General features: G+C 43.5%; 1 protein-coding gene and 1 pseudogene across 2 annotated transcripts; one reads left to right on the top strand and one right to left on the bottom strand.

The window, feature by feature from the left end:
* The first annotated feature begins 759 nt into the window (after nt 1–759).
* On the top strand, nt 760–25,622 carry Cdk7 (cyclin-dependent kinase 7). Of its 2 annotated transcripts, NM_001398656.1 has the most exons (12): nt 760–931; nt 1,193–1,252; nt 6,994–7,027; nt 8,327–8,394; nt 10,374–10,442; nt 13,541–13,651; nt 14,602–14,720; nt 17,381–17,480; nt 19,034–19,120; nt 22,618–22,767; nt 24,383–24,530; nt 25,427–25,622. In NM_001398656.1, the coding sequence occupies exons 1-12, from the start codon at nt 866–868 to the stop codon at nt 25,453–25,455; spliced, it is 1,041 nt and encodes a 346-aa protein (NP_001385585.1). In that variant the 5' UTR covers nt 760–865; the 3' UTR covers nt 25,456–25,622. The 2 variants fall into 2 exon arrangements, with proteins under 2 accessions (NP_001385585.1, NP_001385586.1); NM_001398657.1 differs by lacking the exon at nt 10,374–10,442.
* Nucleotides 12,253–13,545, bottom strand: KtI12-ps1 (KtI12 chromatin associated, pseudogene 1; annotated as a pseudogene).

Below are 25,622 nucleotides of genomic sequence, written 5' to 3'. Positions count from 1 at the left end.
TGGAAACCATTGCTGGAGCCAGTAGTTGATAGATAGGCTTTTATTAACTACATAGCAGACATTGTTACTATGTCTAAAGGCTCTACTCTTTTTTTTTTTTTTTTTTTTTTTTGGAGCTGGGGACCGAACCCAGGACCTTGCGCTTCCTAGGCAAGCGCTCTACCACTGAGCTAAATCCCCAACCCCAAGGCTCTACTCTTAATTCATTAATTTCTAATTTTTAGACGACCAAAGGCTTATTGCATAGCATTCAGTAGGACTTGGTTTTTTTCCCCCCTGGTCCTGTTTCTTCATAAATCAACCTTGAAGAACTTGGAGGTGGGATGGGGAGGGGGACCCGACTGATAGAAGTGGGGCAGCGATGGGGATGTAAAGTGAGTAAGTAAATATATTAGTGGGGGGGGGGGGGAAGAAAAGGTGCACAAAAAGAAAAACAAAACAAATGGGTTTCTTTGGGAGGAGTTTGGTGTCCATGGAGACTGAGGCTGCACAGCAACGCAAAGTAAGGCCGATGCCAGGATAAGCCTTCCGCAGTCTTAGACTTCATCTACATTCCGAACTCAGAAACACCCATGTCAGAACGCTGACCTATCCTTGGAAGCGAAGAAAACCCACGTTCAAGACAAACGGACAGGACAACACAGAGCCCCAGGCCAGGATGTGCACGTGGCAGCCGAGGAGGGCAAGGTTCACAGCCCAGCTCAGCTTCCGTAGGGCTGGCCCCGCCCACAGCGGAAGTATGGGCGGAGTCAGTAGGTTATGCGCGTCCAGTGAACGGAAGTAGCTGTTGGAAACTTTCAGACGCTTTAAATTCCTGCGGGGTGGAGGGCTTAGTTTAGCTGCTGGACGCTGGCTTCTCACTCGTATGGCTGTGGACGTGAAATCTCGAGCGAAGCGCTATGAGAAACTGGACTTCCTCGGAGAGGGACAGGTGAGGCCTTGTGCTGAGTCCGGCCGTGCGGCTGTTCTCGCGCAGGCACAGCCTGTTCAGCGCCGGCTGCTGTCCCTTGTCACCATCCTTGAGTTTCCTCCCTTCTGGAGACGAGGCCTCCAGACCACGTAGCAAGCCGCAGCGAATTCCCTCCAGAACCAGGATTTCTTTGTTCTTAAGAAAAGGGGGTTGGGGGTGGGGATCCAGAACCAAGCACCAGATAAAGATCTTTCAGGATTTTGTTACTGTTTTCCTTTCTAGTTTGCTACTGTCTATAAGGCCAGAGATAAGAACACCAACCAGATCGTCGCCATTAAGAAAGTGAGTTACCTTTTTATGTTGTTTTCTCTCCAGTCTTTGTGTCTCGCTCGCCACATAGCCCTTACCGGCACGGAGTTCGCTATTTAGACCCGGTTGTCGTAGAACTTGCTGCAAGCCTTACCCTTCTGCTCCCTGTTATTTGGGGTTTGGGGGTTTGCAGGCATGCTCCACCACGCCAGACAACTCTTAGACAAAAATGCCTCGGCATTCATAGTTGATTGATGGCTGTCTGTCTGTGAGACAGTCTTGCTATGTAGTCCAGATTGGTCTCCAACTCCTGGAAATCCTCCTGCCTCTGCCTCCTGAGTGCTGGGGATTAGACATGGCTTCATTTTACTACCTGTAGTCACACTCTGATTGTGGGAGTTACACGAACTCTATAGACAATAGAATTTATTAGCGTCTGTGTTTCAAGATGGTACTAGAGCTGAACCAGTTTTTGTTCAAATGATATAAGACAAAACGTTTTGTTCCATAAAAGTTGGTTGTTGACCAAGGAGGCAAGTACGGTGTCTCTTTAGTCCCTTTGAATGGCATGGTTTTTCCAGGCCACAGGTCCATAAGATCTGTTATCTGTACTGAAAGGTTTTCATTGACATTAGCAATACTAATAATAGTGTATTTTCTAAGACGAGTTAAGTATTTTTAAAACTTAAATTCATTAACAACACTTCTGACATAATTTCTTAAGTGCCAAACACTTTTACTCACTCCCCCTACCTGCCCCCCACTTAATCTCCAAATAGCCTGTTAAGTAGGTAAAGGGGTCCTTCTTCACCTTTGAGGTACCTGAGTTAGATGACTTTAAGATCACACAGCTAGCAATGCAGAGGCCTTAGAAGGGAACTGTTGGTTGCTCTTTCTTCTGCTACTGAAAACTATAGCCAGTTCATGATGACTCTGTCTCCTCATATAACCTGGGGTCTGTTGTGGTTGAGCTCTGTATTCCTATGCCACTTGGAATCTGCTGTTTCCTTTGTAGTCTCATAACTCCTGTGAAGTGTGGATGATCATGCTTGCGTCTGGCAGCCTCCCAAGTACTCCTTTTCACTCACTAAGTGTTTGGTTTGCTGTCTTGTCAGGGATTTCTGCCGTTTGTTTTATTTTAAGGAATTACTTTTGTATCAATGTTTTCAGGCGGGGGCGCTTGTGTGCTACAACACATGTGTAGGATCCAGGAGAATAGCAGAGCCTGTTCTCTTCCCGCCTTGTAGGTTCCAGGGATTGAGCTCTGGCTTGGTAGCAAGTGCCTTCTCCAAGAAAGTCATCTTGCTGGCCCCTGTTTTATTTTCTCACTTCTCATTTTCTTGTTTTCTAGCTTGTGCTTTGTGATCTACTTCTATATCTCACTCTTTTGTCAAATTCTTCATTCTCTTGGCTGGGTGTGGTGGCTACTCCGAAAGCCGAGGCAAGAGAATCAAATGGCAGCATTTCCCAGCACTGGGGAGGTGGAGATAGGCACATCCCAGAGGCTGCCTCCATGCAGTCTATACATGGTGAATGCCTGTGAGAGACACTTTCTCCCAGAAGCAAGTGGACAGTTTCTGAGGAAGGCCTGCGTGCATGCCTGCACATGCTCACACACAAACATGCATACCTACATCTACATATGTGCTCCGTTAAAGACATACACACATAAAGTTCAGTACTTTCTTGGGCTAAAGAGTAAGTTTCAAGGCTAGCATGGGCAACTTAGTAAGACCCTGCCTCAAAATAGAAAGTAAAAATGAAGCCTGGACTCAGTGGTGGAAGCCCGCTGTTGTGGAAAACAAACACCAGAACAACATTGAAACACCAGAAGAAACAACAAAACACCAGAAAAGTTTCATTTTTTCTTGAGACAGAAACTGTAGCCTAGGTTGGCCTGAGTTTTGGCCTGAAACTCACTATGTAGCCCAGGCTGACTTCAGTCTTCCTGTTCCAGCTTCTGGTATTTCTGGTGTGAGCTGCTCCCACCCTCCCCTCTTAGCTCTGCTGCTGTCTTTGTCTTTGTTAGTGTTGCCGCACTAACCTTTCTATTCTTTTTTTTTTTAAATTATTTATTATGTGTACATCATACAGCTTTCTGCCTGCATGTATGCCTGCAGACCAGAAGAGGGCACCAGATCTCATTACAGATGGTTGTGAGCCACCATGCAGTTGTGGGAATTGAACTTAGGACCTCTGGAAGAGCAGTCACTGCTCTTAACCACTGAGCCTCTCTCCAGTCCATAACCTTTCTATTCTTTAAACATGTTAGATTTGTTCTAGTCCCAGGATCATTCTAGTTTCTTTCTTTGGTTGCCGTGTTTTCTCTCTAGAACTTGGTGTGCTTAAATTCTATCTCATTCAGATGTCTCCTCCACCTAGAAGTGCCTTTTAGTTAGAGCAAGGCAGGTTTTCCCACTGCTTCCCTGTTCGCAGCTCTTCACTCTGCGTCACCCTCACACCTCTGTCAGATCCTGACATCCTCCACAAGAACCTACAAGCATTATACCTGGGCTATGGCCACCGCATCTGTGTGTGGGCATTTATTTGTTTGTTTATTATGTGCATGGGTGTTTTTGCCTGCATGTGTACCTGTACAGCTATGTGTAGAGGCCAAGAGTGTTTTATCCCCTGGGACAGGTGTTACAGATGGTGGTGAGCTGTCATGGGCACTGGGAGTCAAACCGAGATCCTCTGGAAGAGCAGTCACTGCTCTCAACCACTGAACTGTTTCACCTGTCCTGACTTAGCTGGGTACAGTGGAGGGGACAGGTCATCTGAGTCTAGGAGTTGAGGCCAGCCTGGAAAAAACATAGTACAGGCTGGTATCTGAATCAAAGAAAATCTTGAATCGACTGATACTATCTTTTCATATGGTTGACATATTGGATTTTGTAATTGTATGTACAAGTGGGTTTTCTTGCCTGCTTTTAACATTCATTAGGCTTAAGCATTCAGCCTGTCTTTCCTTTTTTCAAAGCCCTTCTGACCTGATTCCAAAGTTACTATGTGGAGGATGACCTTAAACTCCTGCATCTATCTCCCAAGTGATAGGTATCCTATGTCATTATAATGCTTCCTCCTTGAAGGTGACCTAGATATTTTTGCATTTTATTTCAAATTCATTTTTGTGGTTTTAAAAATTACTAATGAAGCAAAGGGTTTTTTTTTTGTTTGTTTGTTTGTTTTTGTTTTTGTTTTTTTTTTTGTTTTTGTTTTTGGAGCCAAACCCAGGGCCTTGCGCTTGCTAGGCAAGCGCTCTACCACTGAGCTAAATCCCTAACCCCAAAGGTTTTTTAATATGCTATATTTTCTCTTGTTTTGGCTTTTCAGTTTCATTGACTGAAATTTATGTCCAAAACATTAGAGTGCTTGGTTTGTGGGTCTTCTCACAACTTAGAATCATTTGTATTTGTTCTGTGAACATTTGAGGATTTGGTTCTGTGAGCCTTCCATTTCCAACACTTGTAATTTCTACTGATACTCACTTGCTTATACCGTCTTTAATTGGACAAGGAATTAAAAAGCCATCAAACTGCTTTTGCATTTACTATAACATGGGCTTCTTAGGTATAGCTAATGTGACTTAGCAGTGAAGAGCAGTAACTAAGGCACAAGTTTGGTTTCCAGAACTCATTTAGTGGTTAACAACTGTTTGTTCCAGGCAATTCGAGATCTTCTGCCCTCTACAGGCACAAGGCATGCATGCAATCCACAGACATAGATGCAGGCAAAACACAAAATAAATACTAGAAGAGCTAAGTTTTCTGTTTCCCAACTTGCTCAGCCAGTCTGCCTTGGGTCACTGTGTGTGTGTGCGTGCGTGTGCATATGTGTGTGTATGTATGTATGTATGTATGTATGTATGTATGTATGTGTACGCACATGTGTGTGTGCGTGTGTGTGTATGTCTGTGTGTGTACGCACATGTGTGTGCGTGTGTGTGTGTGTGTGTGTGTGTGTCTGTGCGCGCACGCGCGCGCGAGTGTGTCTTGTAGGTGTTTGTGGTCCATACATGTGGTTGCTCAGGTCTGCCCGTGCACTAGCTGGTGAGACAAGGTATCATCAGTAGAACCAGATGCTTGTTATTGGGGACCTTTCTGTCCCAGTCCTCCAATGATGGGCTTCAGGCATACACAGCCATGGCTGCTGGTCTTTACGTGGGGATTTGATCCAGATTCTTGTGTGCAGAGCCAGTGTTGCTACTGTGTCATTTTCCCAGGACCCCTGCTCCATATTTAACTTGGAAAGACGGAAGGACAGCTAATTGTGAGTATCACATGCAGTTCTAGAATTTCAGAGGCTGAGATGAGGATTTCAAATTAAGGCCAACCTGGACTACATATTGTAAAACCCTTTCTCAAAAACAAAGCAAAGCAAAACAAACAAGAAATGTCCAAAACACAAACTTAAAATTAAAAAAGGAATAAGGTGAGCGGTAGTGGTGCACACCTTAAATTTCAGCGCTTGGGAGGCAGAGGCAGGGGGATCTTTGAGTTTGAGGCTAGCCTGGTCTACAGATTGAAATCTAGGACAGCCATTGCTACACAGAGTCTTAGTTACCCTGTGTCTTAGTTATGGTTTTACTGTTGTGATCAGACACCATGACCAAGGCAACTTTTTTTTTTTAAATTTATTTATATTATGTACATGAGTACACTGTAGCTGTCTTCAGACACACCAGAAGGGGACATCGGATCCCATTACAGATGGTTGTGAGCCACCATGTTGTTGCTGGGAATTGAACTCAGGACCTCTGGAAGAGCAGTCAGTGCTCTTAACCGCTGAGCCGTCTCTCCAGCCCCAGCAACTCTTATAAGAACAACATTTAATTGGGCCTGGCTTACAGGTTCAGAGGTTTAGTCCATTAGCATCAAGGCAGGAACATGGTGGCATCCCAGGCAGGCATGGTGCAGGGGGAGAGTTCTACATATTCATTTGAAGGCTGCTAGTGGAAGACTCACTTCCAGGCAGCTAGGATAAGGGTCTTAAAGCTCAAACTTCACAGTGACACACCTACCCCAACAGGGCCACACCTTCTAATAGTGCCATTCCCTGGGTGGAGCAGTACAAACCATCACACCCTGTCTCACACAAAAGCGGTGGTTGGGGGGCAGGGGAGATATAAAGGAGACAATTATTTTGTGCACATACATGTACCACAGCATGCTCTGAAGGTCAGAGAGTAACTTGTGGGAATTCTTAATTCCAAATTGTGAGCCATCATGTGGTTGCTGAGATTTGAACTCAGGATCTCTGGAAGGGCAGTAAGAGCACATCTCTCCAGCACCCTTCCCTGCTTTATAAGAGTTGAGATATAAAGGAATGTAGCCCCAGTCCCAGCTGTTTTGATTTATTTGATACAGAATCTTGCTGTATAGCTGGGGCTTTGCCTCCCAGGTGTTGAGACTACGGCATGCACCACCATGTCAGTCCTGCTTGTAGCTAAGTGTCTGTACATATAGATTATACATTAATTTTACACATTCTGAATTTTTGGTTGGTTTTATTTATAAAACATTTATTATTTTATGTGTATCAGGATTTTACTTCCATGTATGCCTGCGTACCACTTGTATGCCTGGTGCCATCCAAGGTCAGAAGTGGCATTGGATCCCACTGGAACTGGCAGTTGCAAGCTGCTGTGTGGATGCTGAGAATTGAACCTAGATCCTTAGGAAGCAGTCAGTGTTCTCAACCCCTGATCCATTTCTTCTATCCTCTACACATGGTTAATATATGTGTCTTGGTTTTGTTCTCCCTGTCTCTCCCAGATCAAACTTGGACACAGGTCAGAAGCTAAAGATGGTAAGTATCACATGTAATTTGATCACCCAGGAGATGTTCTGATATGAGGCCTGAGGAGAATGTCAGGGAGAGTTAATGAGAGTTCAGTAGAGTTATTGCAGTATCTTTAGAGCAGCAGTTCTCAACCTGCGGGTCATGACCTGTTTGGGGTCCCATAACATATTTACATTACAATTCACAACAGTAGCAAAACTACATTTATAAAATAACAACGAAAATAATTTCATGCTTGGGAGTCATTGCAACATGAGAAACTGCATTAAAGGGTCATGGCATCAGGAAGGCTGAGAACCACTGCTCTAGAGAGTAAAGCAAGTCTGGTTAGAAGCAACATGTAAGCATTGCGGGAACATTCAGATTGTAAGTGTAAGTGGGGCAGTGAGGTTAGTGCTTGGTCTGGATGCCCTCGCTACTGCTTCGGGTGCTGTACATCATTGCTTTTGCATTTCTGGTGTTCTGCTTGCTTTGAAAAATTCAAGGGTACATCTTCCTAGAATAACACAAAGTTCCTGAAAAATGGACACATTAGGAAAAGGTTTATTTCTTATTCTCAAGCCTCTTAGAATATCAGGTTCTGTTTGGCCATCAAGTAATAGTTATTATGAAATGTTATGGGCTGGAGAGATGGCTCAGTGGTTAAGAGCATTGTCTGCTCTTCCAGAGGTCCTGAGTTCAATTCCCAGCAACCACATGGTGGCTCACAACCATCTGTAATGAGATCTAATGCCCTCTTCTGGTGTGTCTGAAGTCAGCTACAGTGAACTCATATAAATATAATAACTAAATCTTAAGGGAAGAAAGAAAGAAAGCAAGAAAGAAATGTCACCATCGTTGGGGATTTAGCTCAGCGGTAGAGCGCTTGCCTAGCGAGCGCAAGGCCCTGGGTTCGGTCCCCAGCTTCAAAAAAAAAAAAGAAAAGAAAAAAAAAAAAAGAAATGTCACCATCAGAGAAAGTGCCAGCGCTGTTGTAGTTTGAATTTCGACCATTTGTATTGAAAAAAGCTATCGTTCGTGCTAATTTGCTATTAGCACGCATAGCCTTTCTCTGATGTTTGTAGGACAAGAGAAAAGGCCCTATTACCACATATTTGCTACATGTCTGTCTATGCTATTGTAATAATTTCAGAATGATATGTAGAGACATAAGTACTTTGCCATTTTTCATATACTGTGTTAAGCTACCTTAAAACAATGTGGAAAACACTTTCTCATAAAAATAGTTAAATTTGCCCTCTGTGTGTATGTAAAAGGTTTGAAATTTCATAATTGTTGTTCATTTTTTACATTCTTTTTTTATAGGTATAAATAGAACAGCCTTAAGGGAGATAAAGCTCTTGCAGGAACTAAGTCATCCAAATATAATTGGTGTGAGTATGATATAAGCTGTGTGCCCCTTGGGGTCCTCCATCATCTGATTATGACGGCTATTGGTCAGAGGCTCAGTGTAGTGGATTGATGTAGATAACGTTGCAGACATTTGAGGATTGATTAGGGTGAAGTGTATTTTCTCTCCCACTTTTGCTGTGAGTGGTATCTTTAGCATTATACATATAAATGAGGAAAGGAATCAAATGTTTCCACACAGGTTGATTTTGTCAGAAATGGTTTTGAGTCCAACTGTTAAAAGTAGCAAATTGCATTTAAGTTGAGAACCTTGTTGCCTGCATGAGGGCTGGAGTGGATTTCAGTGAAGTTACTGTAATTAGAGTACTAACAGTACTGCAAGTATGTATCCTGTACCTGGCAAGAAGTTTTTTACAAATTTGCTTAGGAAATTTTGTTTGTTTTTGTTTTGTTCACGACAGGGTTTCTCTGTGTCTTCCTGGCTGTTCTGGAACTCACTCTGTAGACCCAGCTGGCCTCGAACTCAGATTTGTCTGCTTCTGCCTCCCACGTGCTGGGACCAAAGAAGTGTGCCACTATGACAAGAATTTTCTTTTAAACATTGAAACTTTTTTTTCTTTTCTTAAATTTGAGTGTGGCATGCGTGCTTATGTATACAATTTGCCTATGCATGTGTATTTGGAGGCCTGAGGTTCATATAAAATATCATTTTCTATTACTTTTCTGTCATATTCACTGAGGCAGGGTCTCAGTCAAACCCAGCACTCAGTGACAGGGACAGTTTTTTAGCTAATGTGCCCTAGAGAACTCCTGTCTTCCGTCCAAGGCTGGAATGGCAGGCACAGCACTCTTCCTGCCTGGCGTGTGCATGGTTTCTGAATCTGAACTTTGGTGTAGTCCTTAACATTTGGGAGGCGGGGGCTTTTACTCCCGAGCCAACTGGAAACCAAGGTGAAATTTTCTTTTCCCTTTTTTTTTCCTCCAGATTTATTCATTTAATATATATAAGTACACTGTCACTGTCTTAGACACACCAGAAAAGGGCACCAGATCCATTACAGATGGTTGTGAGCCACCATGTGGTTGCTGGGAATTGAACTCAGGACCTCAGGAAGAGCAGTGAGTGCTCTTGACCATTGAGCCATCTCTCTAGCCCTCTTCCTTTTTCGAGACAGGGTTTTCCTATTTAGCCTTGGCTGTCCTTGAACTTGCTCTGTAGACCAGGCTGGCTTTGGACGCGGAGATCTTCCTGCCTCTGCCTCCCAAGTGCTGGATTACAGCCATGCATCACCACTGCCGGAGCTGTGAAATTTTCATTAATTTATTTATTCTAATTCTTGGACTTTAGGAAGAGGAGTTTTTAAGTTTTTAGTGAATTTGTTAAGTGGGTTAATGTTTTTGCGCCAGAGAGTACGAATTCTTGTTAACAAATGGGGCAAATGTTGAGTTTAATGAAGGAGTCTCAGTTCACAGGAAATTTCCCGCAGTTTAGGAATGTAAGCCAGGCAGTACACGTTTGTGTTATTTATAATCACAGGGGAGGTGGAGGCAGAAGTAGGATTGAGTTGAAGGCCAGCCTGGGCTACATAGCAAGTTCTAGGTCAGCATGATATATAGTGATGTCTTATCTCAAAAATCCAAGGACTGGGGCTGGAGAGATGGCTCAGTGGTTAAGAGCACCGACTGCTCTTCCAGAGGTCCTGAGTTCAATTCCCAACAACCACATGGGCTCACAACCATCTGTAATGGGATTTGATGCCCTCTTCTGGTGTGTCTGAAGACAGCTACAGTGTACTTATATATAATTTAAAAAAAAAAAAAAATCCAAGGACTGGCGGATGTATCTTAGTGGTGGAACACTTGCCTAGCATTCTGAAGGCCCAGGATTTACCGGTAGTGTGTGTGGGAAAAGCAAACATAATTTTTAAAAATTATTCCGACAATAAATTCCAATGTTATTAAATAGAGAGTAACAGTTTGACTTGATTTTTCTTCTTTGCAGCTCCTTGATGCATTTGGACATAAATCGAACATTAGCCTTGTCTTTGATTTTATGGAGACTGACCTAGAGGTAAGATAGAATTCCTGGAGATATCGCTCTACTTAGTGGAAGCAAAACCTGCATACTTATTCTGCTTTAAGAAAAGACTGATGAACAAAAAGTTGCTTAATTTTGCAGATCTCTAATTTCTTTCCTTTTTTTTTTTTAAAGATTTATTTATTATGTATAAGTACACTGTATATTGCTGTCTTCAGACACACCAGGAGAGGGCATCAGATACCATTACAGATGGTTGTGAGTCACCATGTGGTTGCTGGGATTTGAACTCAGGACCTCTGGAAGAGCAGACAGTGCTCTTAACCATTGAGCCATCTCTCCAGCCCAGATCTCTAATTTCTTTACATTTAATTGTATTTCTACTAAGAGGTATAGATTTTATTGACATTTTGCCAAGTTCCTTTTAACTTACTGACATTTTCAGGCACATTAGACCTGACAATTTTATATTCATCCCCATATTATCTATCAAAGGTTAATGTCTTTTAGAAAACCAAGTTTCTCTGTAAAAGTTGCAGGTTTTTTTTTTTTTTTTGTTTTTTTTGTTTTTTTTTTTTTTTTTTTTTTTTGGTTCTTTTTTTCGGAGCTGGGGACCGAACCCAGGGCCTTGCGCTTCCTAGGTAAGCGCTCTACCACTGAGCTAAATCCCCAGCCCCGCAGGTTTTTTATTAATTAAATCCCCCAAACATTAATAGTTCCAAGTTAAAACTAAAATTCTTATACATTGCTGGTTTGAATCCAAATTTTATATTCACTTTGGAAAGTAGTACAGTTTGTCAAAAAATTAAAGACACATTTACTATCAGATCAAAGGTAAAAAGGATTTTTATGACTGCATCAAGCAGGCAAAGGAATGCAGGACGTACAGCCTTAGTCTAATTACCTCTGTAAGGAAATGCTTAGTCCCTTTAATTCTACCACACTTGCTTGGGTTTCTTCCTTCCTTCCTTCCCTTCTGTCTTTTTTTTTTTAAAGATTTATTTATTATGTATATAGCATTCTACCTGCATGTACGCCTGCAGGCCAGAATAGGGCACCAGATCTCATCATAGATGGTTTTGAGCCACCATGTGGTTGCTGGGAACTAAACTCAGGACCTCTGGAAGAGCAGACAGTGCTCTTAACCTCTGAGCCATCTCTCCAGCCCTGTCTTTCTTTTTCTGATATAGGGTTTCTCTGTGTAGCCTTGGCTGCCCTGGAACTCACTCTGTAGGCCAGGCTAGCCTTGAACCCAGAAATCTGCCTGTCTCTGCCTCCCAGGTGCTTTGATTAAAGTTATGTACATCACCACCCAGCGTTACTTGGGTTTCTTGATTGGTAAGTAGGTTTTAGGTCATAGGTCATGTGTCTTGTTTTTTTTTTTTTTTTTTTTTTTTTTTAATATTTTGAAATTTTTATTAGAGGAAATATCTAATGGTTGTCGTACACAAATATCGGTTTCTCAAGGACAGAACGACAGATTTATCTGTGTTTGAAGTTCCAGGATAGATAGCAAGAGGCACTGTGCTCAAACATACTTGTAGTATGAAAGGGCCATCATGAGTACAAAGCTGTTACCTTCGGTTTCTACTCACAGTTGACTTAACAATTCTCCGTCCCAGCGGAGGGAACAGGGGATGTAGTACCAAGTGGCCAGCCGCGGCCCCTGGTGCTCAATGCCTCAGCTATGCTGCACACTCAGGGTACAGCAGAGGCAGCTAAGGGAAGGAGTGGGACTTAGCACTCCAGTTCCTCAGTACGCTTTGCAGACCTTCGGACTCTTCTTCCTAGACAGAGTACAGTGGGATTCAGGCGAGAGCTAGCGCTGCTGACCACTACCCCATTAGTGCAAACTCTAGTTCAGATACTGAAGAATCATGTTGGCCAATTGAGGCAGGTTCTCTTGTAGGCGCTTTAGTGTAAGACAAACTGGCATGGAGGGGACTCCATTCTGCCAAGGTCAAGGGTTAGTATATTGGAGGTGCCCCGTGTTGCCAAGAAGCGTTCAGTCTCCCGTACAGCGCTCTTCTGTGCTTCCACCACAGCAGTCAGCACCTGGCCCTGGCCTCATCCAACTGGTGCAGAGAGCTGCCAGAGGCTAGGGGCTGGGACTGCATAGACTGATGGGGTGGGGGAGCCCGATTCTCAAACAGTGCAGACCGGAGCTGAGCCAGGGGCGATAGCTCTTCCAAACCCACCACGGTGAACAAGGGTAGATCTCAGCGGACTCCACAAGTCTGGGAGGAAGGGCAAGGCGCAGTCTCTGCCGATTTCTCAAACTCCAGAGTCATTATAGCCGGAGGATTTGATGCCAGGATTTCCTCTGGATCCAGTGCCTTGGGGACAGCGACCAGGACTCCCCCATTTGCTACAGGACTGGTGGTGTGCTGTTCCTTTCGTTGTTCTCAAGCGTGGCCTCCGGCTCACTGACAGCAGGGTCTAGGCTCTTGGAGGTGCCAGCCACCTGAAGCCCGCCGCTCAGCCAGCCTGGCAGTATGCAGTAAACTAAGCAAAGCAGCAGAACCCCTTGATGTAGTTCATGGAGTCTAGGATGACCACGTCCTGCAGGCTCTGCTCTGCCTCGACCTGCAGCGCAGCATGTAGAGGCTCCCTACACTGTTGAATCCTGCGCACCTAGCACTGAAGTGTTGTCCACCACATGCACCATACGGCTCTCGCCGGTGCCCGACGTAACTCGCATCTGCTGGCTCTTGCCGCTGGACAGCGGCCCACAAACCACGACAAGCGGCATGTTCTCTAGGGGCATCCATGTGTCAGTTCTTAAGCTGCCTTTTTCCTGCCAAGAGGCTACAGTGTGGAGCTGAGGTAGAGATCAGGAATGAAGTGGTTTCCCAAAGTGTGCACTTGTTAGAAGGGGCAAGTGAAACCACAGATACTTGATACTTCTAAGCCAGAGTTGTAGGACACAGTATTGCTTTCTCCCCAGACCAATGATACTCTTTTTTTTAACCACCTAATTCTGGAAATTCATACAATGCCTTTCAAAGGAGAGTTGGATAATCTCCCATAGACTTGTTGAGGATGAATACATTGATTTTAAATCTTTATGTTATTTGCTGACATTCACTGGGAATAGTCAACCAGCTGTGTGTTGCCTGTCTACTTTTCAGGTTATCATAAAGGATAACAGTCTCGTGTTGACCCCATCCCACATTAAAGCCTACATGCTGATGACTCTTCAGGGCTTGGAATATTTACATCAGCACTGGATTCTACACAGGGTAAGACCCTAAGGGATGATCAGTCTGTATTTGACAGGTCTTGCTTTGTATTCCAGGATGGCCTGGAATTTGCCTTGCAGCCCAGTTGGCCTCTAATTCATGATTCTTCTGCTATGGCTCCTGAAGGCCAAAAAGTTATGGGCATGTTTTCCATATCTGACTTTTAATGTTGCTGCTTAAGTTTGATTAAACTTTTTGTCAGTGGTTAGTTAAGGTTTTGTTTTACGTATTTTAAGTGCATGTGTCTGTGTGTGGGTGAGTGCAGGTGCATGACTGTAGTTGGGTATTGCCACAACATTGTGGAAGTCACATGACAGCTCCCAGAAGTCAGTTCTTTCCTGCTACTTTGTGGGGTTTGTGAATCAAATTAAGGTCATTAAGTGTAACTGTGAATGGCTCTGACTGATGAGCCGCCTTGCCAGTCAGTTGGTTGTTTTTGTTTTGACTATAGCACCTTCCCCTGTACCCTAGGCTGGCTCTGTGCTCGTGATAAGTACAGGTGCATGCCATCATGTCCATTTTGATCTCTCATTGTCTAAAGTCCCCCCCGCCCCCTTTAGCTTTTAAGAGAACTCAGTCTGTAGACCACACTGGCTCTGCCGCCCAATGCTGGGATTAAAGGCGGGCGTTACACCTGGCTTTGTCCTCTGAGTTTTAAATTTAACTGGTACTGGGCCATAGCTCAATTGGGAAGTGGATGCCCAACATATATGAAGTCCTGTGTTCAGTCCTCAACACATTTGGTAAATCCTTAATCCCAGCACTCTGGGGTAGAGGCAGAAACATTAGAAGTTCAAGGTCATCCTTTTTGATGACTTAGTGGATTCAAAGTCAGACTGGGCTACTCTGTTTCAAATACCTTACTAAGTAAAGCACGCCAACTAAATGTATCCCCGTGTTTTTCTCTAATCCCACTTAATTTTGTCTGTTTTGATAACTGCTTGATACAGGATCTGAAACCAAACAACTTGTTGTTAGATGAGAATGGAGTTCTGAAACTGGCAGATTTTGGCCTGGCCAAATCATTTGGGAGCCCCAATAGGGCTTACACACATCAAGTTGTGACCAGGTAAGAACACACAAACGAGCAGACTTCTCTGAAATACCTTTTCAGAGCTCAGGAGCGGGCCACTGTTGTGTGTCCTCAGAGTGCAGCCTTTAGTAGTATGTGCACTTTACCACAGTAAACAGATCTTTCAGAGAAAGTCTAACTCAGTCCTTCCTGCATATTTTTGCAGGGCTAAGTATTGGGTCCTGTAGATTGTTGTTTATACACAGGTGAGGTCAGGTGACATCTTAGGTAAGGCTGGAGTGTGTGATTGGGCAGTGGAAAAAGAAGGCGGAGCTGAGAGTTTTAGAGGGGACAGAGACACAGACAGGGGAGAGAGGGAGACAAGAATCTATAGGAGAAGACAAACCATATGTCCTAAAGAGCTACAGGTAACTATGGATATCATAGAAGGACAATAGAATAATGTCAGGTACATTTGCCCCGTCTAGGTTTGTACCTTGTATTTATATCAATTGAGTTTTGAGTTCTTTGTGTGGGCATTTTGGGGGTTGAAGATTTACTGTTATAAGTCTAGCTGCTAAATTACAAGCCACTGGATTTTTCATTTTACTGGGTTATGGGGATTTGCACAAGCAGCAGCCAGCTTTTCTCCCAGCTAGCCATGGGGCGGTTAACCTGGGAAGATATGGGGGGGTGGGGTCTGCAGCCCACTACTTCAGGGAAACATGAGGGTGGGTGAAATTGCTTTTTCTTATGATTACACCCTACAAAATTTTTAATTAAAAAAGTTATTGTAAACTGGGCATGGTTTTGAGCACCACCAGGCCTGACCTGCATTTGATAATTCCTAAGAATTTAAAGGATCTGAAAAAAAAAAAAAAAAAAAAAACAAACCACAGATTCTTCTATAGGCTATTTTGTCGCCTTCTTCCAAATAAAACTAAAAGTTAACTGGACCTTGGGTTACAAGTGGAGGGTGTGAGCTCTGGGAAGATCCTGGCAGCAGGTTACCAGAGTGGGTATCATTGATGAAACTGACAGAAATAGAGCAGTGGGGATAAAGAGCCAGGTTTTAAAAGGTCATGGGGTGGGGTTGGGGATTTAGCTCAGTAGAGCGCTTGCCTAGCAAGCACAAGGCCCTGGGTTCGGTCCCCAGCTCCGAAAAAAAGAACCAAAAAAAAAAAAAAAAAAAAAAACCGCCTAGGACCAACCAAGATACCTGAGACTCAGCGCCTTGTTACTCCACGTGTCCTACAGCACAGACATCAATAGATTGCTCTGGACCAACAGCACATCAAGAACAATAAGGAGGAAGCTGCAGAATAAGCCAAACTTCTGGTCAAGAGAAGGAAGGAAGTCAAAGATGCTAGAAACAGATTGCCAACAGAGTAGCTCTCCTCCCTGTGCCTGCCTCTAAGTCTGAGTTCACCCAAAACATCGTTAATTATAACAGATAAATGATCAGACCTTGAAAAAGAAGTGGATAAGAAGAGCTTAGGGGCCAGACGCGGTGTCAGACCTGAAATAGTCAATACCTGGAATGTAGAGGCAGGGGATTCAAGAATCCAGGATGAGCCTTAACTATAGTGATCTTGAGACCAACTGTGTAAGATCCTGTTTGAAAAAGTATATAAAAATAAATGTAGGGAAGAATGAGAGAGAAAGAATTGGGCACAGGTGGCTTTTAGAGAAGTAATGTATTAGCGTGTTAAGGGGAGTCAAATAGAGAGCAAAGAGTTTATGACAGAAAAGTGGAGAGGGTTTTAGCAATTGTGTTCTTGAGAACTGGAAAGACTGTAGACTCATGGTGAGTGGTGGGATCTAAGAAATGCAAGGATACTTCATCTTTCAAAAGTTAGGCTTCCTGGGCATGGTGGCCACACCTTTAAAACCAGCACTCGGTAGGCAGAGGCAGGCAGATCTCTGATTTCTGAGGCCACCCTGGCCTACACAGTTCCAGGGAAGCCGGGGACACACAGAGAAACCTCTAAAAGTATCTTTTATTCATGTGATGTAATTGCCATCTCTGGAGGCTTATTGTCTCCGTGTGCTAAACTAGGCCTAGTCCTGGGAGCTTCTAGCTTCTGTACAATCTTATCTAGGCCTAGAGTATTTTCAGCCTCTTAGACTTGCTGCTGAAAGAGCTCACCCCTTCCTAGTTCTTATTACTGGCTGACTGATTCAACTCGGCTGTTCTGGTTCATGCTCCTCCTCAAGCTGACTGATTCAATCTGACTTCTGTCTTGGCCTCATACTCACTCTGGCAGTCTCTTCTAATATTCTGGCCCCTTATTCTCTGGCTTGCTCTGTTTTCACCTGTATCTAGCTTGTTCTTGCTACAACTTGTCTCTACCACTGTCCCAGTAAAACTGCCTCCTCTCCTCTCTTCCTCTCTCTTTACTGCTCTCTTACGTAACTTCCCTTTCTTCTTGTAAGAGTTGGGCATATCCTGTTCTGTCAAATCTTTCTCTGATGCATCTTTTTGTCTGCCTTTCAGTTAGCACCTTTCAAACATGGGCGCTTCCTTTTACCAGCTAATTTTACCCTCACTGTTTGGGATTAAAGGTGTGTGCTAAGGTTGAGCCACAGCACAACTGGAAATAATGTTTCCTGGTAAACAGCACAAGCTTGGAGTTCCCAGTGTCACTGTGATCCACAGAAACGCTGCCTTGAAATACACATTGGGTTGTCATATGACTCTTTCTTATTGTCGTCAGGTGGTACCGGGCCCCCGAGTTACTGTTTGGAGCTAGGATGTACGGTGTGGGAGTGGACATGTGGGCTGTCGGTTGTATCTTAGCAGAATTGCTTCTAAGGGTGAGTCCTAAATCCATGCACACCTTTTAAGTATTGTTGATACAGTTCTTATAATTGTCTAGGAGTCTTTTTTTTTTTTTTTTTTTTAATCATGAGCCCTATAGCAAAAAAGATTGACAAGCAGAGTCAAGTTTGTTAAATAAAAGTTTCAACAGATACATGTGGGAAGCTGAAGCAGGAGGACCACTGAGTTCAAGAGTATGTAGTAAAACTGTATCTCATAAAACAGAAACAGCCTTCGCTTCTTGGGAGGAAGAAGCAGAACATCGTTCTGATAAAATGCCCGAGGAGTCCTGTTGAGGTAGTTGGGTTATTTAGGCTCACAGCCTGAGGTATATCCTCATGACAGAGAAGCCATGGCAACAGGAGCTTGAGGCCCTGTGATGTCACATCCCGTCCGCAGTCAGGGAGCAGAGGGCAATGCTGGTGCACTGCTCACTTTTGTTTAGCCCCTATAATGGTTCCTCCATTAGGGTGCCTCTTCTCTCTTTAAGTCCCACAGTTTAGAAACTGCCTAACAGTTATGCTCAGAGGTTTGTTTCCATGGTGGTTGACACTAAGTCTCATCAGGCTGACAAGATTAAGCATCACAGAGGCTGGAAAGGTAACTAACTCAGTTATAAAGTGCTTTCTGCACAAGCAGGAGACAGTTCTGAATTCTCTCTGGTAGACCTTGTACCAACTGTGGGTCCCGTTAGAAAAGAAACCACACATCGTTTGTTCAGGAACATTTAAGAATAATGCAAGGTGTGGTGGCTTACATTACACCTGTACTCCTAGCTAGCACTTGGGAGACTGAAGCAGAGAGAGTCACCGAGGATTGGAAGTTTGCCTGTGTTGCAGAGTGAGACTGTTGCACCTTCTCCCACTGTCTTTCCACACTCAGCTGTGGTGGCTTGGGAATAGGAAGGACTGATGCCTAAAAGTGAGCAGCAGTCACCACTGCCCACCACTCAGGTCAGCCAGGGCTGGAACCTGAAGGGGAGGTCTCTTCAGTAACTTGGCAGAAGTCTGCTTTTGAGGGGCTGGGCTGCTGCCTCAGCACTTAAGAGGACCCAGGTTCGAATCCCAACACCTGGTACATGGGAACCACTGTAACTCCACATGTGGGGACTTTGATACCCTCTTCCTTCCAAGCTAGAGGATGGCACAAACATGGAGCAGAGGCATACATGTAAGCAGATGCTCTTACATATGAAGTAATAAAATAATAAAATTAATTTTAAAACTCTGCTGTTTGGAGTATGTTAGAAATCTCCTCTAGGGTACTGAGGGAAACTCTTGAAAAGTGTATGCCTGGACCTTCTGAAAACCGCACAGATAATGCTTTTTATAGAGAGGGCAGAAGGGGATTTTGGAATGGAAAAGCAGTGAGTTGATAGTGGAAATCAGTGCTTTAAATGCTGTTAGGGTTGTTTGTGGGTGAAAGCTCTCTCAAGCTCTGTTGGAGTAAGTTTTAATGGTCCCAGAGCTTAGGGATTTTTATTATAGCATTTTTTTTAAATGTAACCACTTTCACTAACAACCTTGAAATGTTTGTTTCTTATTTTCAGGTTCCTTTTTTGCCTGGAGATTCAGACCTTGATCAGCTAACAAGAATATTTGAAACTCTGGGTACACCAACCGAAGAACAGTGGCCTGTAAGCCTTTATGCATTCACTTTGAAATGCACTTATATTCTGTGGTGTTATTTTGTTATGTCTGAGTGCAGCTGTATGTGCACTGAAGAAGCTACTTAATTAACTTTGCAGTGCTAGAGATTAAGCCAAGACCTTTTTCCTTTGCTGGACAAGGGCTCTGCCAGTGATCTAACTTAGAAACTGTGGTGGCACATACTTTTAACTGGGAGGCAGGACAGTCTCTGAATTTGAGGCTAGCCTGGTTAGCATAGTGAGTTCCAGGCCAGCCTGAGCTATGTTATGTACCGACATCCTATCTCAAAAGGGTAAATAAGTAAATAAAAGCAAGTTCTCCTCATTACTGTAGATAACAGGGGAAATATAGAAAGGAGCATTAAACCATGGCCTTCATCCATCAGCTCATGTATGTACAGTCCTTTCCAACCCCAGTGTCTGTCCTGGGCTAGTCACTGCCCTCAGGTGATGGGAAGCTGTCTGTCTGTGGTGTGCACTCACAGACATGCATTCCATTTTCTGTCTTTTGGATGTAGCTCAGGGGAAGAGTGGTGCTTGCTTTAAAGAGCTCGGTGCCCCTGGCTCAGGAAAGCACTGAAAGAACAGCACCGCAGGATTCTTCTTTGATCGTTTGTGTCCAGCAGCTTCAAGGGTTTTCAGTTTTTGTTTTTTCCTCCAAGACACCATCACCCCCAAGACACCATCACCCCCAAGACACCATCACCCCCAAGACACCATCACCCGGGCTTTTTCTTTTTAACTTAATTGAGGCAGGTTTTGCTATGTAGCACTGGCTTGCCTGGGACCTCCTACGGATACCTTGTATTACTACAGAGATCCATCCACCTCTGGTTCTCCAGTGCTGGGATTAAAATTGCCACTGTGGGGGGGGTTGGGGATTTAGCTCAGTGGTAGAGCGCTTGCCTAGGAAGCCCAAGGCCCTGGGTTCTGTCCCCAGCTCCGGAAAAAAAGAACCAAAAAAAAAAAAAAAATTGCCACTGTGCTGGGCTAGCCATTTTTTTAATGACTGAAAATATATTCTCTCTCTCTCTCTCTCGATTTTTTATTTGTTTGAGACAGGGTTTCTCTCTGTAGCCTAGTTGTCCTGAACTCTTTGTGTAGACTAGGCTGGCCTTGACCAGGTCGGCCTTGAACTCAGACTTGCCTACCTCTGCTTTCAGTGCTGGGATTAAAAGTGTGAGCCACCAACAACAACTGAAGAATACTCTCATTTATGGACATTTATGTTAATTAACTAATACCTAGATTAATTAACTATTAGTTAATTAACTAATTAATACCTAGATTAAGTATGTATGTTTATTATATCATATGCAATTATTTCTGTTTTTATGAGCACTTTATCCCAGCAACCAGATATGATAATATATCTCCGTAGTCCCAGCTAATAAGAAAAGGAGACAAGAGGACTGCTTGGGCTCAAGAGTTTTAAGTGTGCTGGGCACGACACATCTCTTTTTCAAAACTAGATTACTAATCTGTTATCAGTGTTATGGAGGCACAAGCCTTTTGATCCTAGCAGTCAGGCATAGGTAGGAGGATCTCTGTGAGTTTGAGGCCAGCCTCATCTACATCACAAGCTACAGGACAGCCAGGACTACATAAAGAGACTGGGGGATTGAGGCGGCGGGGGGGGGGGGGGGGCTTAAGCCAGCAGCAGGCCGTTCTTCAGTGACAAGTTCTTGAGAGGACCAAGGGATGAAACAAAGAAGACGGGAGAGTTTGGGGTCAGGAGGTCTTGCACAAGCTGATGATTCATGCTAGTATTTCATTATCTCACCTACAGTTTGCAGGGGCAAATGGGACAGAGTCAGAGTCATAACAGATTAGCAGGAAACCCATGGGGCAACGATCCACAAATAGAATTTAGGAATCTCAGGTGTCTCCTGGACCAGGTGCTCAGGAGCCAGTTTCTTTGGGGGTTAAAGTCGGGTTCCTAGAGCCCTTAACTCCCTCAAGCCCAGGCTCCAGCCCCAGAATTGAGTCTGTCCCTCAGCAAGGATGCAGAACTCTCTCTGTCTTTTTGTCTGGGCCTCTGAGAAAGCCTTGGGTTGGCTTGGCTTTCAACAACAACAACCTGTTACTATTTACCCAGATTCTTTTTTTTTTTTTTAAGATGTATTCATTCATTATATATAAGTACACTGTAGCTGTCTTCAGATACACCAGAAGAGGGCATCGGATCTCTTTACAGATGGTTGTGAGCCACCATGTGGTTGCTGGGAATTGAACTCAGGACCTCTGGAAGAGCAGTCAGTGCTCTTAACCACTGAGCCATCTCTCCAGCCCCCTTACTTAGATTCTTAAAGTTGAGAAGCTTTTGGCTTTTTATTCCCATTGTAGTCCCAAGCTCTGAGGAGCAAATAAATGTGAAGAAAATGAATTCTGGGGCCTGTAGACATGTCTTAGTAGTTAGGAGTACTTACTGCTCAAGCATGAGGGCCTGAATTCCAATATTCAGCAACCTTAGAAAAAAAAGAGAGAAAAAAAGTACAGCATGCCTTGACCCCATTGCCGTGGGCACAGCCCTGTGGGCACAGCCCTGTGGGCACAGGCAAGGAGACTTGCTGGTTGGCTAGTGCTATAGCCTAACTCTAGATTCAGTCAGATAGCACAGGCATATAAACACCACACAAGTTCTTGCTTCCCTCTCTCACCAAAAAAGGAAGAAAGGTGGACACTTTAAGCAGAATTTTTATCATCTTGTTAAAACTATAACAAAAATATCCAAAGCTAAAGTTAATATCTAAGGAATGTCTCATATTATTTCTCAATTTCCTAAATGAACGTTTTGGTTTTGGTTTATTTGGGGTTGGTTTTCTTGTTTGTTTGTTTGATTAGGGCCTGCAGCTTCCTATGTGGTCTTTGCAGTGGTGGGATTATGGAGGGCATTACCTTACCTATCCCGAGCTGTACTTTCGTGCTTGGTGTCCACATGCTGCAGCACTGTTTGTTGGAAAGGCTTGACAGAACTCCTTCATGCCTTTCCAGAACTGTGCTTGGCAGATACTTGTGGATCTTGGGTTCGCTGTGTACTCCACTGATCCCCCTGTCTCTCCATCACTAGCACACAGTATGAATTGAAGTTGCTCTGTTGGGTCTTAAAATATGTACATGTAAGAACTAACACTAGTTTCTTTTCCAAATTTTTTCAACTAACTAGACTTTTACTTCTGTATATAAAATTCAGATTAACTTGTTTACATGTGTAAAATGTCAGAATTTTAACCCTGTTTTTTGGAGAATCCATTCTTTCTTGTGTTCACATGTTTGTTGTGGGTCTGTAGAACTATGATTTTAAGATACATTTATGCTATGTCTTCTACTCTTTACATATTACCAGTTCTAATTTGTTTTTCTCTATGAGTAGTTTTCTTAGGATTTTCTACACAGACTATCTTAACAGGCCACATTTTGTTACTTTCTTCCATTTCTGTGTCTTTGGATACGTTACTTAAATTTGAATCCTACTTGTCTTTCAGGACATGTGTAGTCTTCCAGATTACGTGACGTTCAAGAGTTTCCCTGGCATCCCCCTGCAGCACATCTTCATTGCAGCTGGAGACGACCTGCTTGAGCTCATACAAGGCTTGTTCTTATTCAACCCATGTACTAGAATTACAGCTTCACAGGTACTCAGCAGCATTAATAAAACAAACTCAGGTTTCTAAAGTTTTTAATATCCTTAAATACCAGGGCGAGAGGTCTATCTTTGGTGTGTGTGTCTGTGTCCTTTCCTGAAGCTATAGACAGTGTCTGGCTGATAGGAAGTCTTGTTATGCAAACATCACATAAGAGTTTACACTTGTTAGAGGTGTGTGTGTTCTCACGCCACTGACAGATTTCAGATGGATTGTTTTAATTATGTGTATGGATGTTTTGGCAGCATGTATGTTTATACACCATGTATGTACAGTGTCCATAAAGGCCAGAAGAAGGCATCAGATCCCCTGACTCAGACTTACAGAAGGTTGAAGGGCGGATGTTGGGAACCAAACATAGGTCCTGTGGAGGAGCAGCCATTGTTCCTAACCGCTGAGCAATCTCTCCAGCCTGCTTCATTTGAGCTCTTTATTTTTGAGTCAGGACCAAGTTGGCCTTGACTTCAGTATGACATAGTTGGAAATGGTAACTTCTTACCTCTTTCTTCCTTTTGAGGGGGAGGGGGAGTTGAGGCAGGGTCTCTCTCTCTGTCGTCCTGGCTGTCCTTGAAGTCACTCTATAGACCAGGCTGTCCTGCCTCTGCCAAGGTGTGACACCCCCTCTCCCTGCAGTTTGTCAGGTTTGGGTTTTTGTAAATTTTTTGTTTGGTTTGGTTTTGCTTTTGGGGTTTCTTTGTTTGTTTGGTTTTTAGAGACAGTGTTTGTTTCTCCATGTAGCCCTGGCTGTCCTAGAACTCACTTTGTAGACAGGCTGGCCTCAAACGCACAGATCCACCTTCCTGTGCCCTCTAAATACTTGAGATTAATACTTCATTTTGTTTTTGTTTATTTGTTTTTGAGAGAAAGTATGAAGATGGGTAGGCGCAGAGGAACTGGGAGGAGTTGGGAAAGGGGGGGAATATAATCAAAATATTATACTTCAAAACATTTTATAAATAAGAGTACCTGATCTTCTTGACTGTTGGAGAGAGTCTAGAGTAAATAAATCACTGTGGCTGTTAACAGTACTGGCATATTATAAATAGGTATTAGTTGACAAACTTGTCATTTGAGAGGAAACCACTTTTATATAAAACTGTAAATTCTAGAACATTATACTCTAGTGGTTAAAGCAACCTTGGATTGGCCCAAACAAGTTTTTACCATTCACAGTAGATTATTGTTTTGTAATTTATTGGTTCCAGTTTGGGCTTTGTGGTTGTACAAATGTTAGAAGGGAGTGTGCCACTTCTATCCTCCAACCACATCCCCCGCCAACAGTATCAGCCAGTTGCAGGATACTGGGTGTTTATTTATGTATTGTGTCCAAATACTTGATGCTAATTTTTTGTTTGGTGCTATAAGAGTATTTGCATACTATTTTTAATGCTGTCAACAATTTGGGACTAGATTTTCCTACTCACAGTACAAACATTTAAAGCACCCCTTTTGAGCTGGGCATGGTGGTACATGGCTATGTACCCAGCACTCAGAGACAAGTTGGAGGAAGACAGCTACAAGTTACAGACCAGCCAGTGCCCCACAGTGACGTCTTGTCTCAAAATAGGACAAAAGAATAAGACCTTGCTTTCTTTTCTTTGAAAAGGCGTTGAGGACCAAGTACTTCAGTAATCGTCCAGGGCCAACACCTGGATGCCAGCTTCCAAGACCAAACTGTCCAGTGGAAGCATTAAAGGAACAGTCAAATCCAGCCATGGCGACAAAACGGAAAAGAGCGGAGGCCTTAGAACAAGGTAACAGTCCCCATCGATAAATGACATCAGAAAGCTCTACAGCTCATTATCGCTGGCACTGGAAGCCAGTTAGGAAAAGAGCTGTTCAGTTGTTTACGTAGGAAATAGAATGTGTTCCTCTTCTCTTCAGCCAAGGACACTTGAGGCACTTTGAGTATGCCTGAGAGTTCTAAGAGCTGTCCTTGATGTGTGCCTTCTATCCTGCACCTTTGCCAACCCGTTTATTTTTTTTTTTTTAAATACACTTTTGTGTGGCTGTGTGTGAATATATGTTATATATGTGTGGAGGCCAGAAGAGGGCTTCATTCAGTCTGGAGCTGGCACTGCAGGTGGCTGTCAGGTACATTTGTCCAGGAACCAAATTTGGCTTCTCTGGAAGAGCAGAAGTCCTCTTCATTACTGAGCCAAGTTTGTAGCCCTCCCCCCACACGCATCCCCATCCCCTTGGATACAGGCTCTCACTGTATGTCCCCGACTGGCCTGGAACTCACTAGTTAGATGGATCTGGCCTTTTTGAACTTTGCCTCCTGAATGCTAGAGTTAAACATATATTCAGCACATGCAGTTGGTTTTGTTTTTAACTTCGTTATTTTTAAATTTTTTGTCATCTATTTTTATGTGTATGGGTATTATATGTCTGTACCACATGTGTGCAGTCCCTGTGAAGGTCAGAGAGGGCATCAGATTCCTGGGACTGAAGTTACAGATGCTTCATGCTACTGTGTGGTTGTTGAACCCAGGTTCTCTGGGAGAGCAATGAGTGCTCTTAACCTCTGAGCCAGTTCTCCCGCCCTCTATGCTGCAGTTCTTACTCTGTGTTAATGTTTAGCAGTGCCTGTAAATCAGAGAATGTGCTGGAGTACAGTGAGTGAACAACCTTTTTGTTTTACTTTCAGGAATATTGCCCAAGAAGCTAATTTTTTAGTTGCAGCGAACAATGGACAGTTTCACTGCTGAAAGAAATGATCCAAAGGCAAATAACGGAAAAAAAATAGGGAATATTAAATACTATATAAGAACTTGTAAATACTCTACAGATGTAAAATATGTAAAGCTATGGGTTATTTTTATTAAATGTATTTTAAAATAAAA

This window comes from Rattus norvegicus, chromosome 2 (assembly GCF_036323735.1).
Source record: "Rattus norvegicus strain BN/NHsdMcwi chromosome 2, GRCr8, whole genome shotgun sequence".
NCBI classification, from domain to species: Eukaryota; Metazoa; Chordata; class Mammalia; order Rodentia; family Muridae; genus Rattus; species Rattus norvegicus.
This window is presented reverse-complemented; position numbering and strand designations above follow the sequence as displayed.